General features: G+C 34.4%; 1 protein-coding gene across 1 annotated transcript; it reads left to right on the forward strand.

Moving 5' to 3' along the window:
- The first annotated feature begins 22,853 nt into the window (after nt 1-22,853).
- Nucleotides 22,854-23,817, forward strand: LOC114180325 (chlorophyll a-b binding protein of LHCII type 1-like). The gene has a single exon (XM_028066620.1). The coding sequence runs from the start codon at nt 22,920-22,922 to the stop codon at nt 23,712-23,714; it is 795 nt and encodes a 264-aa protein (XP_027922421.1). The 5' UTR covers nt 22,854-22,919; the 3' UTR covers nt 23,715-23,817.
- Nucleotides 23,818-24,063: the final 246 nt, after the last annotated feature.

The raw sequence follows: 24,063 nt of genomic DNA on the forward strand, positions 1-24,063 counted from the left end.
TTTGATTTTTTATCAAATTAGAAATAAGTTTATGATTTCTATACAATTTTTATTTTTATGATGTATGTTTTTAGTAAAAACTTTAATTTAATTAGATCATTTTATTATTTTGTTTAATTAAATAATAATAGTTCTAACAGATTTAATTTTGTATCATGTTCTTTATGTTTAGTTTCTCTAAATAACGGGAAATTGGCTATGTTCTTCATGTTTAGTTTGTTTATACAAGCTATTCTCACTGGTAAGGTCATTTGAAGAATCTTGCTGATCACTTGCTGTTCCTATCAACAACAATACCTGAGTCTACGCCACTGAGAGAACCTACCGTGACACAGAAGAACAAGAAAGAAATTTTATGTTATTTAGTGTCATATGCATTAGAGTGAATTTGAATTATATCATTATAAATTATATGTCTCTCTATTGTTTGTGTACTTTACTAACCAAACTATTTAAACTTTGAATATTGGAAAACGAGTTAGGTTCTAAAATGTCATGTTAAACCTTGGATCCTTAAAATATAAATACTAATATTAATATTAAAAATTTATTTTCGCTCCATTTCTTTTTTAAACCGAATAATATCTATTTTCTTCTATTTCTGTATTATTTCTCTTTTCTTTACTATTTATTTACTTCCATTGTTTTCCTGTCCATCAATCACACATTGAGTCCTTTACGAAAGCTGTCATGAGAACATTAGAGTTTGGGTTTCGTTTGGCCCAATTGCAACATAACAACACCAAGTTGTTCAGTTACGGAATATTGAGCTATTTACTTTTTTACCTAAAGAAAGTTATTCTTACCATCAAAAACCCAGAACTGCTCATTCCTCCGCTAGTCATGTATACCAACACCTCCCCCACTGCATTTCCAGGATGCCAGTTGCAACTATAGAGATGAATAGGGCCATAAAAATGATATTGGCATAGTTACTTATCTGAGAACAATAAAATAAAGCATTAGTAAAAAACTGCATCACATTCTATTTTATTGTTTAAAACAATTCTTGAATTTGGTGTGAGTACTATACATAACTATAGTATATTGGTACTCCTAATCAAAAGTTTAAGATAATATTAAAATAACTTTGTAGCACATACTTTACTGTAGACTATATTATGATTTTAATACATCTTCAGCCTTTGATTGGTTGTGCCTACATGCATTGTAAACTATGCAAAAGTTACTCCCATGTATAGGTATCCCTACCAAGGACATAAATTGTGCTCCGTTTGAGGACTATAATTAAAAGTTGAAACATTAACCCTACCTCAGAATAATGAATTTCCCAGTGAGCAGACAAACAGCCGGCCATGCACAGTAGGCAATTAAGGGAATTGAAGTCAGAGGATAAACAACCAAGTTTATGTAAGAGAAATGTTGCAGAGGTCTAAATACATGTAGACGATGGCTTAAAAGAGCTTCAAGTCCTTTCATCTTCATATTGAATATCATCATTGTTATCTTCATCAGAACAGTAGCCGTTGTCCATGACATTGACTTGCGACTATTGAAATTTATTGATAACATCTCTAGCTTGAGAAACCGAGACAACTTTTTGCAGCTTTAACTGCATCCTTTCTCTTTATGCTTCTTCCTTCACCAATTATCTTCGTAGAGGCTGCTCTTCTCCTAGATTCCCTACAGCGCAATTGATTGACATATTTCTCATGCAATACCTTGTTCTTTACTTTCTTTCATACTGGAGGACCAACAAGATCTGTAATGTGCGAGCCACTAAATCTTGAAAGTAGCTTATTACCACTTGAAGATAATGTTTCAGTGCCACTTTGCAGGAATTCTTTGTTTTCCTTTAGCTTTGGAGTAGAAAGAGACTCACTAGGCTATAAAGCATTAGTGGACAAACCTATGTTTGTTTCAAGAACAGAAAATATGTCCTTTACACCGTCTAGATCATATGTAAGTCGGCACTGTAACTACTTCTTAATAGACTTCTGGATAATAATGTTCTTGGTTTTAGAACATTAGATCTTCTAGATTTTATGTCAAAATAGGGTTGAGAAATTTACTTGCAGATAAAGAAAATTCATAAATAGGTGATGACTTCAATGTCTTTCTCCTTGATCAAGGCCGATAAAGAATCTTCAGGTGAGACAAATTTGAGAATAAATTTTCTTCAAGAAGGAGGATATGATAAAAGTCTATCTCCTAAACTTCAAGTGGTATGAATTTGAGGACAAATTTTCTTCAAAAAGGAGTGAATGATAGAGGACTATCCCAAGATTCCATACAAGAAGAACTTGAAGATAAACTTTTGAGTTTTTTTTAGAAATTAGTTATGTTCTATGTTTTTGGACTTTGAGCTTTCTTTTATAAATTAGTTTATGCTTTTATGTTTTGGACTTGGGCCTTCTTGTAGAGTTTTCAGATTTGCTTAAACTTATGTGCATATCAATAGAGGTACCAAAAGTTGATGTGGTAACTTTTAGTCATATATTGAATTTGATTTCATTAAAGAGAAAATTCTTTTTGTTCTAGGCTTAGGCCTCCGGTTCTTATCAAAGATTAATATCTTTGTGGCGAATCTTCACTTGACTTATCAATTTGTTAGATTGTGGTGTCTTCCATCTCTGTCTTATTTCGTGTTCTTCTCTGATTTATTCATGTCGTGTCTCTTGAGAATTCAAATTCAGAAACGATCATACTCTTTTTTGAATAGGATTGTATCAGAGGTTGCAATTGAACTAGAGTCATAAGGTCAAAGTGAATTCTATCAAAGCATTCCTGTTGAGACTTTGTAGGCACCTACAATATATTTTGAATATTAATGGTTCAACCAATAAAATACAAGAATAGAACCTATCTATAAGCTAGTTGCACCCGAATGTACCTGACAAGCAATTGACAACATACAGACTATAAAACCACGATTTTTTTACCCTAATAGCACAATTTTGCTTTTTAATTTCCCAGACAACACACTATTCCTATTATTTACCTCAATAGCATGGTTTTATTTGTAGGTGAGAATTCGGTCCCCTAGGACACGAATTCTACCCTACAAAATGCATTTTTTTTTGTATCCCAATCAGAATTCGGTCCCCAGGGACTCGAATTTTGAATTGGATTTTTTATTTTTTTTTCATTTTTTTAAATAAATAAGAATTCAGATTTTTGATTTTTTTGAATAAAATATTTTAAGAGTTAATTTTTCTTTTGTGAAAAATGTTACATTAGAGGTTAAAATTATTTATAAAAAAAGATTTGATAATGTATTTTTAGTTATTTTAGGTATTATTTGAAACAATGAAAAAATAAATAATTTTTTTTGATTTTTTGAAATTTGTTGATTTTAAAATAGATTTTTTATTGTGTAGTGAGTTATTTTATGTGTAATTTGAAAATATTAAAGTAAATTTAATTTTTTTTTTATAATTTGTGTAGTATTAATTATTTTTAATTGATGTTTATAAATATTGAAATTATAGTTATCTTTTAGTTTTGGATAATTTTTAAAATTTGTATATTATAAACATTGAAAATTTGTAAAAAATAATTTAAAAATGAAGGAAATAACTAAAATAATTTAAAACCATTTCATTATTGTATTTTAAATAATTTTGTTACTTGTTTTTGGTTTATGTACAATAAGTAACAATAAAAGATAATAAGAAAAGATGTAGCATTGAATTGAATCAAGTATAAATTTATTGAACACAATTAAAAGTACAACATGAACTAAGTGGTTGATGTGGATCATCTAAGTGCAGGGTTATTAGGAAAATGATTTCTTGTGTGTCCTTCAGTTCTATAATAGGAACACTTTCTAGATTGTCTTCCTTCCTTAATGTCCATCTCAGTCCTAATTCTACTTGATTTAGGACGACCCCTCTCGCTTCTTTTTGTGGCAGGATGAGGCCAAACCTATGGCAGGATGAGGCCAAACCTGTGGCCCTTGGTATGGTGGCCAATATTCTTCATATCTTAACTTGCCAAATAAATTTTCATATACTTTCATGACGACATCCAACCTATAATGGGGACTTATGTACATGCTGAAGTCGTGATGTGCATGCTTGCAAGCTGCAATAACATGTGAACATGGTAGATGTATTTTTTGAAACTTTCCACAATCGCACCACCTTTCATCTAATCTGACTACAAATTTTCCTGCAGGACGTATTTCTCTAGGATTCACCATCTCCTCCACTCTGAATCTTGTGGTATTTCTATCAAATTCAACGACGTGGTACATGTTTGACTTGTATTCCGCATCTTGTAGGAAGTTGGTCGCATATTCAGAGTACACATGACCAACATTGACCATTGCAGTTATTTGCCTACCTTTTTTCGTGAAGTATGTGTTGCACCTGGTGTACGTGGCCAATACTATGAATGAAATTGGCAAATTCTTTGTCTTCTTCAGGACATAATTTATTGCTTCCGCCAGATTTGTTATTACGTGACTCCACCTTCTTCCTTGATCATATGCAAGACAACACTGCTCCCTTGGTATTTGGTCTACCCAAGCTGCTGCTTCTGGGTTGTCTTCTCTAATGATGTTGTAATAGTAGTTACAGCGTGACTCCGTGAATGCATACACTACAAATATAATTATAAGAAAAATTTATTTTCTAATAATGGGTGTGAATCATTAACAGCCAAAGAAATGAAAAAGAAAAATTTACATGTAATAACTTACCCATGTTGACGAGGTCCTTTTTAAGAGTTGTATTCTTGAATCTTTTTGTAAAATTTTGTGCAATGTGTCGAATACAAAACACCTGTATGCAGTTTCCTTCAGTCCAGCCACTACTAGATCTGTTGAATACTGCACTGATTGAATTGTGGCAATCTGACATTAAGCATAAATTTTGTTGAGGCATAACATGTGTCCTTAGATTTTTAAGGAAAAAAAAACCAAGCTTTGGCGGTTTCACCCTCTACTATAGCAAATGCAATGTGGAAAATGTTATTTCTCCCATCTTGTGCAACAGCTACTAGAAGGGTGCCCCTATACCTTCCGTAAAGGAAGGTTCCGTCCACTTGCATTATTGGTTTGCAAAATGGGAAGCCATCAATGCATGGTTTGAATGTCCATAACACTCTTCGAAAGTGTTGTTGGTTTTGTAAGACCTCCTCCCCATTTGTAATTGGACTGGTTTTCAACTTGTATATAAACTCAGGCAAATAAGTTTGCATGACTTGTAATAGGCACGACAATCAGTTGTAAGACTGTTCCTAGTTTTCGTACACATCTTCAATTGCTTGCTGTTTCGCTAACCATGCCATTCTGTAGGTTGTGTTATATCCCATAGAGGTCTGGATGGAAGAAATTATTTTTGCAATTGGTGTGGATGGGTCTGACTCCACCATTTGTCTTACATGTTGAGATATTATTCTTGAGTCCAAGTGTCTGTGATCTTGCGTTATGAGTTGTGTGGCACATGTGTGCACACCTTCAACCTTTCTAATTTCCCACACTTGGTCCCTTGTACGTAATATTGCCTGACATTTCCAAGGACACATGTGTTGCACACATTACACCCCCAACCTTGTTGTGTTTGAGTGTGTAGTTTTGTAGGTGCAATGGTTTGTTATGTGATACCTATTTAAAGCATCTAGAAGTTGTTCCTTTGTTTAGAACCTCCTTCCTTGGGTTAGTGTACCAACATCGTGCTCAAAGTTGTCATGCAACATTGTGTAGTGGTCATATGCATTTGGAAAATCCTGGTGTGGGGTCTGGTTGTATTCTTCATATAATTTAAAGTGTTGTGGTGGGTTATAGGGGACATGTGTCTGAGGGTTAGGGTGTTGTTGTTGTATGGGGTGGACATGTAGGGTTTGGTCATGGTCATCATGTTGATCAAAAAGTATATTGTGCTCATCTTCACTAAACGCGTCTAAGGATGCTGTAGGCAGACCTAGGTTTTCAACTTCTACGATAATTGGAGGAGAGAACCTTTGGGTGTTGTGATGTGCGGGAGTTTGAAAAATATTTGAGGTAGACAGATCGGTTAATAGTTCGGTATACGATTGTATATCATTTCCCCAATCCCCTAGGTAGGTAGTGTTAAGGTCAAATAGTTGTTGTTGTGGTTCAGTGTTTGGATGTGGATGATGCGCATCAAAATGTGTTAAAGAAATATTTTCAGAAGGTCTCGTACCATGTATCATGTCGAAAGCGCCATCCAAGTCGTCGTCATCTTGGATCTGAGTGGTTGTGTATGTCACATGTTGGCCACAAACTTTAGTTAGAAATTTAAAGTGAATAATTGGAACTCCATCCCTTGGATCTCTATTTTCCTTCTCCATTATGCGAATAAGTTTGGATAAGCCGAAACCTCTATGGATGCGGATCATGATTGTCTTTGCAAATGCAAAGTAGGCACCAGTTTGAGCGTCACTAGCGATTTCTCCATCGTCGTATACACAGACAAACATTGACCCTTCCATCTTAGGTTGTGGTTGAACCTGACTTTCGATGATTTTTCAGAGTGAAGAGAAATTGCAATATTAAGATTGTGACTCTAGAAAGTGATGGTAGTCTTTTATACCGAAATTAAAGTTATCATGTGACTTTTTACTATGTGAACATGTGACTTGCACGAGAATTAATGTTATCATGTGAGTGACACGAGCTTTTATGTATTCATGTGATTCACACGACTTCTTATGCACCCATGTGAGTGGCATAAATTATTATGAACCCATGTGACGGGCACGACCTCTAATGTTAGCATGTGACTTAACAACATTTTATAAGAGATTAACATTTCACCATCCCCATTATGTAAGTTCAAATTCATTGAAATTAAAAGTTGCATAAACATTTGATGAAGAAGAACGTCATAAATAAAATTACATACTTTAAATAAGAAAATATAAACCTCAATCTAAATTGAGGGACATGTTGAAGTTATTAGAAAATTCAAAATAAACTTCGTCAAGGATTGCATTTTTATGCCTTGCTGTAATAAAGGTCATTATCTCAACTGGAAGATGACATGCTTTTGTCGTTCCCATGTAAAAAATGGACTCAACATCGTCATCTCCACACATCGTACAAGATTGATAGTGTGTAATGTCGCCCGATATGAAAATCGATAACCTGTAACGTAAGTCGACTTCATAGTCGTCCAACGTTGCACCATTGAATTCGTTGAGGATTGTCTGCTTAAGTTGGGACAACGTCATAGTATTTGTTATGGTTACCCATGCCGTGTTGCAGCTAATGTATGTATCGGAATAGTTATCTTTAACATAGATGTTGCCATTGAAGTACACCATCACAGTGAATGCTGTAGATGTCATTGAGGGGTAGGAGTGATATCACACTGACTTGATTAGATTGATGAATGAATTTATAAAGGACATTATTTATAGCTTGATTGGCTTAGTGTGGGATACAATAATGACAATTTTTGTTTGTTTATGTTAATGGTTTAGATTCAAAATAGACAAATCAAACGCACAAGATTTAGATCCACTTTGTTGATCAACCAATGACTTTTTGATAGTGGTTTGTTTTGTAGTGATTTTTATTATGTGTTGCAGCTTTAATTATTTCGCATGTCATATGTCAGGTTAAAATAAAAAGCACTGCACCCGATGAGTTGTATGCTCTAGTCAATGTCATCACGTGAAAGCAACATCACAAACACAGTTGATATACACACTGCACGATGAATTCCAATCAGGCTTTATCCCACTTTACTTTGTCACGTGAACCCACTTTAATCTAGGGGTCAACATTTTTTTTGACCATCAAGTAACCAATCCGCTTATAAATTATTAGATTGTTCAGTTCACAACCATAACTGCTTATTTCCAAAACAAGGATGGTGCTCCATCACGAAAATAACATTCACAATAGTTTTCTTGTTGCTGTTAACTACGAAGGTCGCATTAATTGTGCTTTTTATATGTCAACTACTATGAATTTACAAATGTTGAAAGAAGAAATTACAAGCTATCGTTGCTGCAGTCAAGGAAGAAGAGTCAAAGATGTATGGTTTCACAAGCCTGTGTTAGGACGTTGGGACCAGTATGAAACAATTAAGCTCCTTACGGATGATGATGTTCGTGACATGGTTGCCTTCTTCCTTCCACTCCCACATGATCTCCCAATGAAACTTTCTGTTACCCTACATCCCGCTGAAGGTGATAATTTGGATGCAACAACCTCAGCTTCAACCAGTAATGTCGATGACTAAGGCTTAGTTCGTTATGTGTTTATGGAAGTCTTAAAATTATGTGTAGTAATGTTTGTCATTAGTACTTAATTTCCAATAAAGACTTAAGTGTGTGCAATGTAAAAAAAGTATTTGTGTGTAATGGAACTTTTATTGAAGTACTAAGTACCTGTTTTTCAAGGACATTATCTACGGTTTAATATTTGTTGTCGTATCTTAAACTTCTGTCATTGGTTCAATCCCATAAAACACTATTGATAGGTGGTGTTTTAATGCCCGATAAAACTGGGAATAAAGTACATTTAATGTATTTGAATTACTTGAGTAATCTTCGAAGAACCCGTAGATATAGTTGGGGTTCAGCGTGTTTGGCTGTCTTGTACAGGGAGATGTGCAGAGCAACCGATGCACGTGCAAGGACTATGGGTGGATGTGCTTCGTTGTTACAATCATGGACATGGTTTCGCATGCCTTTTCTTGCACCCATTTCAAGAGTTCCACCAACTTTCCCGCTAGTTTGCCAATGGAGCGACGGTCGAGTACTGAACTACAGAAATGTCCCCCACAATGATTTAGTCGGATACTGAGAAAGGATAGATCACATGCAACAAAATCAGGTAACATTTTAGATTTGTATACCGATAAATGGTTGTAACTTAATGATTGACATTTTCAATGATTGTTGTAGTTTATTTGGGTTCCTTATGAGGGATTGGGCTCTATCATTGATGTTGGAGCATATCACGACCAAGCAATATGGACGTCATGCACAAGTTTAATTTGTTTTGCCATTTTCGAATGGCACCAGTCCGACAGGGTCAAGTTAAAATTTCGCCTATCACAGGAGATCCCTGAAGAATCCAACAACCTTGATCATTTACATAAATTAGACATAAGGGGGCGGCAAGATGAGAATTGGGTTACTAGACATGCGCAATGGATACAAGTATGGAATAACCGACGTGACCTTACATTGAATGGAGTACCGATGCTTGGGCCACTTCAACACACAATGGAGTACATGTCATGGTATACTTCAAACTCATGTTTATATTTGTCAGTTCCACAAATGTTAAATGATCCTATAATGCATCGTCAATCAACATCGACAAATGTCCCTCCACCACCACAAACTACGCATGACTTAAACACTCCTCCACCACAAGGTATGGAGGGAACAAGGAATTCAGTTTCACCAAACTCAGAACTAGGCATACCAAGTATGTTTGCAACTTATGCTGAAACACCACCTTCTGCACAACTGTGGTTGCATACATATCCCCAAAGTCCAAATTTCTTTGAAGGTCTGGATCAGCCACAACAAGACTCAGTTTACTACGTCCACAATCCTTACACACAAGCATCATCATCTGCTGCAAATGATGATCATGAACCTGATGAGGAACATGAACGACAACCTTCACAGGTTGAAGAACCTAGACCTGAAGTGCATAGGAGGAACCCCACTAGAAACAGGCGTCGACCTCGATGTGGAACTGGACACCACTACTGTGATTAAAAGGACAAATATGTACTTTAATATTGTATTACATATGTATTAGGTTGTCTTTATGTGTTTGTAAGAGTTTGCCATGTTTAACACAAATTCGCATATCACTAATGCAAGAACTTAATCATTCCAAATGCTTCATTGCTAAATAGTGAACAATAACTTCTTTAGATAAAGTGAACAAGTTCAACCATCTTAAAGTACAATGTCAAAACATATAAAAGAAAACTAAATATGAACAAAGTTGTCACACCTCTCAACTTTCATGAAGTTAACATAAAAAGATATTGTCGTTGTCGGGACCATCATTACGTGCCACTGAGTGGCATGTTGAAGATCTTCGTCATTCCTTATAAAAAGGAACTCATCAATGCTTTGCGCAACAAATTCAGGAGGGACATGGTACTAAAGATGGCTGAGTGGGGGCTCAGATGGTCCCATCAAATGACTTCTTATGATGATGCGCATATGGTTAAGAGTAACGCCATTTGGAAATCTACATAAAGAGAATCTTCCATCTTCGAAATCAATATCAACATTACAGGAATTATATGCCTTCAACTCCTCAAATAAAACCATTTTTACTTATTATACTAGAGCGCTCCACAACTTTTAAACCAAGAAACCACAACCTTAAATAGAATTGACTACCTTCACCTAGATAAAGTGCCAAGAAAGATATTTACTCTCACCACTGTAAAAGCTGGCCTCACTTGCACCTACTAATTATGACAAGATTGGTCAACTTTATTGAGAAGTGCCAAAGCTGATAAATTATATTACTCTTCTAAAAGGTGATAGATACTTCAATTGGGATAATGTGCCAATTCAAAAATTTACTTTCACCATTGTAAAAGCTGGCACATATTTGAAATAAATGGCCTCACTTGCACCTTCTAATTATGACAACACTTGTCAACTTTATTGGAAGATGCCAAAGCTAATTTATTATATTACTTTTGTAAAAGGTGACAGATACTTCAATTTAGATAATGTGCCAATTAAGAAATTTAGTTTGACCAATGTAAAAGCTAACGCATATTTGAAATAAATGGTCTCACTTCACCTTCTAATTATGACAACACTTGTCAACTTTATTGGGAGGTGCCAAGGCTGATTTACTATATTACCCTTGTCATAATGTGCCAAGGAAGATGTTTAATTCATAAATTTACTCTCACTCTGCAATTTGGACAACACTTGTCAATTCTTAGACATGGAACACTTTGGCATCAACACCTAAGAGAACTATTCAAATTCCTATCTTGTACATCCTTTCACACATGTTTAATATGTATATCATAAGTTAGCACTTATGTAGCTATGGGTAAGCAAAAATACTGCATAGTGGTAGTGAACAAGAAATATATACACCTTTATTTTCCTTTTCCAAACAACGAATAGGGGCAAACTAGACTCACTTGAAGGAATATGAGTATGAAGATTTAACTTTATCAGATGAACTCAAGGCATGAAAGTGCCACTATTGAAGTTATTGAAGAAAGAAAAAATTCATGTGCAAAACATTGCACCTGGGTTACCATTTATTAAGTCACGGGTTGGCACATAGGGAATGAATTCATATGTTGTTAATTAAATTACAAAATTTTTATTCCTTGACTCACCAACATATACTCCCCACTGGGAATGACGAGAGTGAAGATTGAAATAAGTTTTGTACATCCTTTCACACATGTTCAAAATGTATACCACAAGTTAGCACTTATGTAGCAATGGGTAACCAAAAATACTGCACACTAGTAGTGAAGAAGAAATATATAGGGGCAAACTAGACTCACTTGAAGGAATATGAGTATGAAGATTTAACTTTATCATATGAACTCAAGGCATGAAAGTGCCACTATTTGAAGTTATTGAAGAAAGAAAAAATTCATGTGCAAAACATTGCACCTGGGTTACCATTTATTAAGTCACGGGTTGGCACATAGGGAATGAATTCATATGTTGTTTAATTAAATTACAAAAATTTTATTCCTTGACTCACCAACATATACTCCCCACACTAGTGCAAAATTAGTTTTTTATACCTATATATTATACCTGTTCAAATTTATTAGATATAGAAAAGAGAGACCATAATAATTTTATGAATAAAATGAGTTCTTTTATTCCTGTTGGATCTAAAATAGGTGTAAAAAGTGATTCAGTAACATTTTTAGAATATTAAATAAGACTTTTTATAATTGTTCTAAGTACAATAGGTATAGAATATTCTATTTTTCATTTATCCTTCCCACTTCTCAGTGATGTTTCATGTTTCCAGACTTTTCCTTTTTTTTTTTCCATTTACTCCCCACGGGTCTCATCGTTTTCGTCGAGTGTTCGCCGCTGCTGAGGTTTGTTCACGTTTGTCGTTTGGGTTCGTCGTTCGCCGTTCGTCGTTCGCCGTTCGCCGTTCACTATTCGCATTCATCGTTCGCCGTTCGCATTCACCGATCATCGATCTGTTATCATCTTCTCCATTTTCCTTTCCTTCATCATTTGCGTTCGCTCCTCCATTGGAGTTGATCTCCTCTGTTCACGTTCGTGTTTCGCACCTCCATTGTTGTCACGTTCATGTTTTGCACCTCCCTTGCTGTCACGTTCAAGCAATATTACTACTATTCTCCTATTATTTGTTGGGTTTGCTGCTTTTGCTATTGATATTCCCCTTTTTCCTATTTTTTCTAGGTTAGGTTGTTTCTGCAAATATTTTAGGGTAGGTTGTTTCTGCAAAGATTTTAAGGTACGTTACTCGTTACCAATAACCTTGACTTTCATTTCTCAATCATGCCCGAGCTGCAACATACCTAATGCATATTGATTAAAAGTTAGTGCAGGTAGTGAAAAAAAATCAATAAGAGGATACTACTCATGATTCTAAGGCAATATGATTATAAGTGAAGGGTGGTGCAGGACACGAAGTTTAGTGTAATTGAGGAAAATGTTAAAAAGAATGAAAAACAATAGAACAATTTAAAATGTCAACCTAATTGTTTCTCTCTTTTGGTTTTAATATCATTTAATCTGGAAACAATTTTCCAAACTTATTAGATTTTGGATGAAGGATTTGATTGCCAAGTAGTGTAAAATTACTTTGAAAACTGTTTCTACTAATTAACAGTGACAAGGAAATCAACGAAGTCCTATATTGTTGTGGTGACTGCTTTTTTTGTTCTGTTTCCAACTAGAAGGCTGCTATTGCAGGCAAAGCTGGAGGAGGTACCTGAATGACTGACACCGTAGTTAATTGTAGGAAATTTCTTGTAAGTGAATGGTCATTTGCTCCTTGTGCCATCCTCTGTTTTTATATATTGCGTATGTTGAATTCTAACATGATCTATAATGTTAAATTCAATTTTTATTCATGAGATTTTTCCCTTGACTTTTTCTGCATTTTTTAGTTTTTAGCAGTTCAAGATTTGCAGAGCAACCTCCACACCATTTCTACTTTTCAGCATATTAATCCTGGACATGTCTTCAATATGCTTGCTAATGCCTTTCTCTATGAGATAAAAGAGATTCAAGTGATCTGAAAAAACTTGTTTTCTATTTGTAGTGTTGGCTTCATAGGTGACATCTTTGTGGTAATTTTGGCCATCTTCATTGGGTTACTTATCTTAAAATTTGAGAAAGTTTTGAATTTTGGAATCTACAGCTTAAAAGTCTAATGGTCAAAGCTATGCAGGAACAAATCTTTTGAAATTTCATCCACCCTTTGTTTCTAATGCATTGCTTATGAAATGTGCCATTGTCATTGTGCCAGAAGGTAGTACCAGGTAGGTTTTTAAATCCAACATCATGCTGATCCAGTCTACTATTTAGGAAAGTTATGTTGCTTAATATGTCCTCGAGTAATGATGATTGAATAAGAAAATAAGCCCTCAAACAAAGGCATGTGCGCTTGATAAACTTGTTATATGTTGTTTACAATTTTGGGCATTATGGGGGAAGTGGGGGCTAGAGTTTAGGAGTTAATATTTCATCATTAGTAATGTTGATTCACTTCTCTTTTATGATTTTCCAATGGCTATAGGGCTAATTGTTCTTCAATCCAGGAAGAGAGGGGATCATGTGAATACTACTATGGCATGTGTGAGAAATTGCTTTTCTTGGATCCTGGTGTTCTTTAACTTGTTAATGTGTGTTTATGCGTCATTAGCCATTTTTAGATTTTCATCGTGATTAGATCTTTATGAGAGTAGCTATTAATGCACATCACATGGATTAGAAGCATGTTTCTCGAGAATGGATCAATGGATTATGTTTTGGTGCATGTGGATATGTTAATTTGTTTGGTCTAGAGCTAGTGCACAACTTTAATGGATCAGCAGAATGTTAAAGCTCAAGTTCCTGATATTATCTTCTGGCATTCAAGACAAAAAAAAATGAGGGTGAATAATGGTAAGCTGAACATTCGAAGTGAAACCTTGAGGGCAAAGCTGGATTATGTAAATGTTTTAAAGGCTGTTTTAAAACTGGGTTTATTTTGAAGGCTGTGGCAGACTTTTTATTATTAGCAGACTTTTTATTGTTCAAATAATGTTAATTTGAACATTATGTTAATTTCCATTTCACTTCAAATAATCTCTATTTATTGTTCACTATTTATTCACATTCTACATATTCTAACATGCCAACAACTATTGAGTACTAATAAATATTGGTAAAAATAATCACAAAAAAGAAACTACAAATATATTTTACACTATTGCAATTATTGAGTACTAACTCCTCATTGAAATTATTATTTGTTTCCTTATCCCTATTAATTAAATGTACCATTTAATTATGAAGTTTTCATGATTTTGATTCATTTATTTAATTTCCATTAACGAGGAGATTTCCCTATTTGGCTTATGATTATTTTCTTTCAATACATTCTTTTCAACAACTTTGCTTCCTTTGCAAGTTTTTTTTAGGTAAGCATCAACTGAATTCTATATTTTACCCATTAACCCAATTACCACTAGTTTGCTTTAGATGATCAAATTTGTTTTTAATAGATACAAATAGGTCACGTTATTGGTTTAAGAGATTTAAAGAAAAAAAAATCACTATAAGAGATGTAGATAGCAATTGTTGTTTTACTTTTTATTTACTTTTATGAACCTTTATGTTTCCCTTGATTATTTTTTATTCTAAATAGCATTTATTATAAATGTTTCGAGTGTCACCTACTTAAGATGTACCATTTATGATATAGTGTCTAAACTACTGATTTATCTCTCTTTATATATATATATATATATATATATATATATATATATATATATATATATATATATATATGTCTCTGCTTAGTTAAACATGTATTAATGGTTTAATAGTGTATCATTGAAGTCCAATATCACACATAACTAAATTAGAGGAATTAGAGAGGGATTGAAGTTACAATATTTATTATTCTTTCATGTCATCACGGTTGGTTATTCAAGTTTTAAATATATATTGGTCCTAACTTTAAAACCTTAAGTTTTATGGTGGAAGAGATTCAAAGATAAGGTAAAATTGATTCTCTAATCAATTTTCTAAATTAATAGTTATGAAAAAAATAATAATAAACAGTACTAAAACCTTTAACGAAATCCTACCTTTAAATCAACATGATTAACTTGATTGTCACAATACCTTTACAAATATCTCATTTCTCTTTATCATGTGAAAGAAGGTTAGACCTATTTGGCTTATTGATATTTTTAATTAATATTATCTAGGTTGTTACTCTGTGATATGATTAGTACCAAATTTAATAGGATTATTTTTCATTCTAAGAAAATAATTACATGCATTATTTTGCAGTAGCATTGTTCTTTTTCAGGTACCCAAATTTTCCAACAATTAGTGATGAAACCTAAAAAATAAAAGGCATATAACCAATAGCTTTCTTGTATCTCTGTTGAATCTGCATGTATCTAACCAGTGACAATAGTAAAATTGTTTATCATGTGTAATGTTTTCAACTATGAAAAGGGTACCTCATATTTATTAATTCTCACTAACAATAATTTATTTGAACAGGGATATGTTTGGTGACACATCATTTGGTGACCTCCCACCTTCATAAGACGATGACAAGATTCAGACGTCTACCAAAAAAAAGGGTAGGCATGGGACTAGATTGAGAGAGTTAATAGTTAGTCACAACGCAGATAAGAGATTGACTATCCAGTTTGATATGCAAACTGGTAAAGCTTTGGGAGATAATAGCACGAAATTCACGAGCTATATGGCTTTGCTTGGTAGGAGCAAGTCATCCATTCTTATAGATGATTGGGACCATGTTCTAGAGACAATAAAGAACCAGATTTGGCAAAGTGTCCAGGTATGAAATCTTAACCTATATAATTTATAAGTAAATATATAACTGATACTTATTATATGTAATTCATTCTTATTGTACAGGTCACATATGATGTCCCAAACAGTAATTTGTTAAGGACAAAATGGATTTCATTTGCTAGAGAACGATGGAAGGGTTTTAAGACGGACCTTACAAGTCGTTATATCTATGGTCCTTTAAGTGATAGAAATCCTTGTGAGAAGTATCAATTCCTTGATGAAGGCACATGGCAGGCTTTTAAGGAGAGGCGATTAATCCATGTCTTTCAGGTAAATTCATATTATATGTAGGTTTAAATATTTAATTCAACATATTGCTAACATAAATCATTCTTTATACTTTGGAGCTCATAGGCTAAAAGGAAAGGAGGTAATTGCAATAACATAAATCATTCTATCACTAAAAGATTGTTGACTCAACTATTCATCATGTAGATTGTCAATGACACATCTCCAATGGATCAAAGAGTCTTTAAGGAATGGAAGACATCACCCCAGAATCCAGGGCAAAGAAAGTTTATTTTGTTTTGTTTTATTTTCTGAATAAACAAATAATCCAATGCACATGACAAAATTCACCAAGATGGAAAATAGACGACAAAGAGGGTACAACATGTGCAAAGATATAATCAATACATGCAAAGAATAGATACAACTTCATTTATATATATATATATATATATATATATATATATATATATATATATATATATATATATATATATATATATATATATATTTATGTAAATATACATATCAATGGTCAGAAATAGCGGCTAACAAGATTCTGCACACAAACAAAAAAATTGACAAACATATATAGCTTCTCAATAATGGTAGATATTGGCAAGGACAATTCATGCCCTAACATATATTCTTTGGTTAACAAAAGGAGTGGCAAGAATAATACTTTCCATCAACAACAATGTCTGATCACCATCAATGCAAGAAAATTTTAAGGTCTGTAGATGTTTCTGATTAAAGTAAAACACATCATGCAGCAGCAGCATAGCAGAAGCATTACAAAATAACATTAAAATCAAGCCATAATATCTCGAGATGTGAGAAGCAAGCAGAGGGCTCAGATACTAGAAGACTTGGAAACAGAAGCCTTGATGCGTCAATGGGGTTTGAATGAGGAGGCTTTTCATCGTTCTCCACCAAAAGATTTTACTGGTTTTGGAAGCCCAATTCCTTTGCCACCTGAAGAGCCTCCTATGTTGCCTCTTCTTGATGATGGGTTGGGCCCTTTTCTTCAGACAAAAGACGGGGGTTTCCTACGCTCTATGAATCCCTCACTTTTCAAGAATTCTAAAAGTGGTGGGCGTTTAATCATGCAGGTATCCAACCCTATCGTGGTACCTGCTAAAATGGGTTCTGGGATAATGGAGGTTTTGCAGAGTTTGGCTTCGGTGGGAATTGAAAAGCTCTCAATGCAGGCTAAGGAGTTAATGCCGCTAGAAGATATCACAGGGAAGACAATGCAACAAGTAGCATGGGAAGCCATGCCTGTCTTAGAAGGAGCAGAGAGGTTAGCCTATATCCTATTTGTATCACTGGTCTTGGCTGAGTTTTTAACAGTCATTCTTAAATGTTTTACTGAATGAATTTTGCTTTGCTCTATGCAGGCAAAGCCATTTGCAGCATAATCCAATAACAAGGCAAGACAGTGCTCATGTGCAAAGGGACTTGAAAGGAATGCCTTCAGTACAAAAGACTGGCAATAGTTGAACGAATTTAATGAAAAACTTGATACAAAAGCCCTGAAATTTAAGAAGTAGAACGAATTACTGAAACTAAAAGTGAATGTTTGAACTCATTTGAGACAGAAACAAACCTTGGTGGCTCGAACCAGTGTCGAAACTCCTAGGAGGAGTGGTGGTGTTATTAGAAGTGGAAGTGTGCGAAGTGGTTGTGGTCTGGGAAGCCACGAGCCTAGGTTTCTTGGTGGCGGAAGTGGACCCACTAGACCCAACCGTTGCCGTCGCGGCCATGAGCTGGCGCTCCCTCCGCCGCGTGGCGGGTACCCACTACTCTTCACGTGCCTAGCGCAATCGAAACCCCTACTCTTGCAGCACGTCCTGCACCTCCTGTGACTACAATCCTTTTTCGCCTAGTTTCCACAGTCCTGGCACGTGCTCGCGCCGCTCCCACTCCCCTCACGCTCGTGCACGTGCGTTCGGGTGTTGTTGTTGCTGGTGCTGCGGCGGCGGCGGAGACTCGTCGACGGTGGTCGGAGGGTGTGGTGGCAGTGGGTCCAACGGAGAGAGAGAGAGCGCGCAAGAGAGAGAGAGAGCGACAGAGAGAGACGCAAAATGGAGGGCGCTCGCTCGCGTGGTGGTTGCATTGGCCGGAGGAGGTCGACGGTGGCCGGAGGGTGTGGTGGCAGTGGGTGCAGCGGAGAGAGAGAGTGGAATTGCAAAGGCGTTGGCGCGGGGAGGAAGAAGTGTTCACGAATTTCAAACCCTAAATAAACCCTATGGCTTCGGTTGTTAGAGGAACCGAAGCCATTGACCCCTTTTTGGCACCGGGTCTACTTGGACCGAGGCCTATACCCCTGACTTCCAGCCACTTTTTGGCTTCGGGTCCTACTTGACCGAGGCCTATATCCCTCTTTGGCACTGGTTTTGAGCGAACCGAGGCCTATACCCCTCTTTGGCTTCGGGTATTTGGAGAACCGAGGCCTAAAACTTGGCTCTAATTGCAAAAATGCCATCGCGCCATTATATGCTTCGGTTCCTGGCCAACCGAGGCATATAAGGCGAGGTAAAATGGGAATTCTGCACTAGTGTTCGTTTCTTTTAAGTATTTATATAAGATGGTGTTAGGTGTTTTACGACTTATATAGTAATTCGGTTTGGAGTAGTATTTTATTTCATATAAACATTAAATTCTATTTCATGTAAATATTAGATTGAATGAGATTTGTTTTCTGGATGTTCTGGGTAATTATATACAGGTTTGGTATGTGGTAGGAAGCATAAACAAATTTTTCATAAAAAAATAAAAAAATCACTTTTTATACCGATTGAGGTCATACTTGGTGTAAAATGTGTAATTTTTTATACCGGTTGGAACTATAATCGGTATAGTAAGTCGTTTCTTCTTACATAACTTTCCTTTTCCATGAGGACTTTCTATACCGGTTTTAGAAATGGTATAAAAAATAATTTTTTATACCTGTTATATAACCGATATAGAAAGATTAAACCTTCTATACCGCCTGCATTTATACTGATGCTAGAACCGGTATAAAAAGCCGTTTTTAACCGGTATAAAAAGCTTATTTTACAGTAGTGCCACTGGGAATGACAAGAGTGAAGATTGAAATAAGTTTTGTACATCCTTTCACACATGTTCAAAATGTATACCATATGTTAACACTTATGTAGCCATGGGTAAGCAAAAATACTGCACAGTGATTTCACACATCCTTTCACACTTTCTGTTTTTTCTCTTCCAATTTGCATTTTCATCTTTTGTTTTTTCTCTTTTCGCTTCCTTCGAAAGAAAATCAACGTGAAAATTGAAAAAAATTAAAAAAATAGAAAGTGACAATAAAACGTCAAGTTGTGAGTGAAGTTCTCAATAAATGGATGTTAATATATCATTTTCCTTAAACTTAATACCTACTATAAATTCTAACAATAAATTTTACATTATTTATTTTTGTGTAAAAATAAATATTTTATCAATAAAATTCTTATAAACAAATCAAAATATAAATATATAAATAAAAAATAATTCGTACTTCAAACAAATTTTTTAATTTAAAATATTTAATAAACATTAAAAAATAAATAATACAACACCACATTAAACATTATATTTTATTATTTTTACTTTAGTTACCTCTATTATAATTCATAATTTTTTTTTCCAAAATCACTATTATAAAAAAATTAATCAACAAAGTAAAAAAAATTAAATTAAATTGACTTTTATATTTTCAAATTGCACATAAAATAACTTACTACACAATACAAAATCTATTTTAAAATCAACAAATTCAAAAAGTCAATTTTATTTTATTTTTCATTGTTTCAAATAATACCTAAAATAACTAAAAACACATTATTAAATCTTTTTTTTAAATAATTTTAACTTCTAATGTAACATTTTTTACAAAAGAAAAATTAACTCTTAAAAATATTTTATTCAAAAAAATCAAAAATCTTAATTCTTATTTATTTAAAAAAAATGAAAAAAAATAAAAAACCCAATTCAGAATTCGGGTTCCTGAGGATCAAATTCTGATTAAGATAAAAAAAAAATTACATTTTGTAGGGTAGAATTCGTGTCCCAGGAGACCGAATTTTCACCTACAAATAAAACCATGTTATTGAGATAAATAATGAAAACAGTGTGCTGTCTGGAAATTTAAAAAGCAAAACCGTGGGGTAAAAAAATCATAAAACTACATTTGTTCTTTAAGAAATATACATAAAGAAATAAAATTATCTAAAAATTTGAAGAGTCCCTCAATGTCTGGATACGTGATTGACGTCGGATGGAATAAAGTTAACATGCCACTGTTATGTATATTTTAAGATGAAATTGAAACCATCTCGTATCATATCCCCATTTTCAAGTGGAAGAAAAATGTTATATTCCCTCCTATTTCATATGTTAGAGTAACTATTCTTAGAGTTAGTTCATTAATAAGTTGTTGTGACTGAAGGGGAGGTTATTTATGCAATTGTATCAACTGGTATGGGCGGTCACGTTCCTGAACACACTCTCCTTCAGCAATGTGGAAATCAACAAGAACGCAAGGATCTTTACACAAAATGGAAGAAAGGTTAGAAAATTGCATTTCTCAAATACATTTTGGATCAGAGTCTTTCCACTGCAATTTTGCATAATTCGTTGAGTTCGTTAATTAGTTAGTTGAGTTAGTTAACTAAATCTAAATAACCAAATATTATTCCATTCTACATCATTGCATTCAAACACAAGCAGCAGTTAACTTTCAGAATTATAGTCTTGTCCTAAAAGAGTACATAATAACTTATTCACTGGAATTCTTAGTTGAAAAGAGCAAGCAAGTTCTGAGCGTACACTTGAAGCACCATATCTGCTTTCTAACATTTCAGTAGACAATAAAACAAAGGCAAAACAAAGCAATCATCAATCAAGTTTTCAAAGTATAGCAAACTGCTTCATTTTCTGAATCTATATATTCTTCCATAATCAACAATCATATTAAAACTCTTTAAACTGTAAACCAACCACATAACAGTCAGCTTTCAAGGGTTACACAGGCCGATCCCAAACATTTAACATTAGTCAAATTGCAACAGCATGAATCACAAACTTTGTTCTAAGTTGAGGTCGAACCAAAAGTCAATATTTTATACTGCATACACATAGAGAGAGGTGCATACCAGTTTGGAAACGTTCTTCCAGAAATGGGGGCTAGGCTTTGCAGTAAGATATGCTCTTTGAATAGCCAAATCTTGTTCCTTCGTCCGCCCTTTCCCTATTTCATCTCCATTTCTCCCCTTCTTTCTTTCTCCATCAAAACCCTCATTACAAACAACACCATTTTCTTCTATTTTAACTACAACGATCACTCTATTTCCAACTTTCTTTCTTCCCCCATAAGCACTCTCATCCGGAACGACACCACTTCTGGTCATTTCAAACTAAATTTAAACTGAACAATAATCGAGAGACGAAATTGAATTATTTTGACACATGACACAACTGGGAGACGTGTAAAAAATTTAAAAAAATTATTAAAAAATTTAAAAAAATCAAAAATTAACAGATTTTAACCCGTTTGATCAAATTAATGTTAAAAAGTATATTGAATTATTTATAAAAATTAAGGAGTAAATTGAGAAAAAAAAAGAACCAAATTAACACTACCTAATAAAGATAAAAAATAATTTAACTTTACTTTTATATCTAAACATATATCTCGATTTTAGTTACGAGGCCTATGTGTGTAAATTAAATATAGTAAAATACAGCCTATTAATTTACATATAGATTAGTTTTTAAAATATGAAAAACTTATTTTAGTGGAAATGTTTTGATGATTAAAGTCTACGATCTACACTGCCGTGAATAAAGCATAAATATTTGACGCGGAAGATTTGGATGACAATATTTTTACTGTGTCTCTATTATGCATTTTTTTTCCTATATATAACACGCTTTAAAACGAGTTTATTCAAAAAGTTTTTCATAAAAAAATAGAATAAATTTTTGCTTGTAAATTAATTCTTTTATCTATAAATTAAAAAAATAGAAAAATTATATGATTTTTCTTACAAATTATTTTAACGGATGAAAAAATTAATTTCATTTTCGTATTCCATACATAAATCAGTAAATATTATATGTATTCACTTGATGGTTTAAAAAATATCTGTATTTTATTATCTTAATCTTACGCATCAATAAGGTGAATCTCAACTCAAACATGGAATGGAAACATTTCTTGTAAAAATGTTACAGATGTCTTATTCAGAAATAAAACATAAATTACAAGAATATTAAAGTGATGTAATTGGAGTAAAGCTTTGGACCCATAGTATTAAAATCTTACGATAACTATTCAGTTGCGCACTAACCTCAATTTAAGTGGATGTGAAATGGGGACATTATTCATGCATGTGAATATTGCACGTAGCCTATCCAAAATCACAGGTGGCAACTTCTTATTGGATACGATTTGTTTTTAGTGATATTTTGTAGATACTCCATCTATGTTGTCAAGGGTTCATTGAAGAGATAAGTGGACAAAATGGATGCAGCAAACCAATAGAAATTGAGTAACAGATCTCCCAAAGATAACAACCCTTTCTCGTTCAACCTACATATATCATACGCCTCTCCCATCCACAACACCCATTCACTTACAAACCTTTTTCAGTTCTTCATTCTACAACACTGCAATGGCCGCTTCCACCATGGCTCTCTCTTCACCGTCACTGGCTGGTCAAGCCATCAAGCTCTACCCTTCCACCCCGGAGCTCTCCGGTGGAAGGATTTCCATGAGGAAGACGGCCTCCAAGTCGGTTTCTTCCGGAAGCCCATGGTACGGCCCAGACCGTGTCAAGTACTTGGGTCCGTTCTCTGGTGAGGCCCCTTCTTACCTGACCGGGGAATTCCCAGGTGACTACGGGTGGGATACCGCCGGACTTTCTGCTGACCCGGAGACATTTGCCAAAAACCGTGAACTGGAAGTGATCCATTCTCGATGGGCGATGTTGGGGGCATTGGGGTGTGTGTTCCCTGAATTGTTGTCCCGGAACGGTGTGAAGTTCGGGGAGGCGGTGTGGTTCAAGGCTGGGTCTCAGATATTCAGTGAGGGTGGGCTTGACTACTTGGGCAACCCAAGCCTGATCCATGCACAGAGCATCCTTGCCATCTGGGCCACACAGGTCATCTTGATGGGTGCAGTGGAGGGTTATCGCATTGCCGGTGGGCCTTTGGGTGAGGTCACTGACCCAATCTACCCGGGTGGGAGCTTCGACCCATTGGGCCTTGCTGAAGACCCAGAGGCTTTTGCTGAGTTGAAGGTGAAAGAGTTGAAGAATGGGAGATTGGCCATGTTCTCCATGTTTGGTTTCTTCGTTCAAGCCATTGTCACTGGCAAGGGTCCTTTGGAGAACCTCGCTAATCACCTTGCCGACCCTGTCAACAACAATGCATGGGCCTACGCCACCAACTTTGTCCCCGGAAAGTGAAAAAAAATGACACAAGAGCGATAATTTCATTGTTATCTAGTGAAAAACATTGGATATATGCCTTTTACAACCATGTGAATCATACATTTTTATGCTACATTCAGACTTTTGCGCAATCTTATTTATATATATATATATATATATATATATATATATATATATATATATATATATATATATATTATGCATTTTATTTATCATACATCACATATCAATTAAAAGCATTGATTGAATAATAGGAATTAATTAATATTTATGTAAAAAAAAAATATTATCAAAGAATATCAAATTAATTTATTTTTTCGATATTAAATATTTATAAAAAATATTATAATCATATAAATTTTAA

This window comes from Vigna unguiculata, chromosome 4 (genome assembly GCF_004118075.2).
Source record: "Vigna unguiculata cultivar IT97K-499-35 chromosome 4, ASM411807v1, whole genome shotgun sequence".
Lineage (NCBI taxonomy): Eukaryota > Viridiplantae > Streptophyta > Magnoliopsida > Fabales > Fabaceae > Vigna > Vigna unguiculata.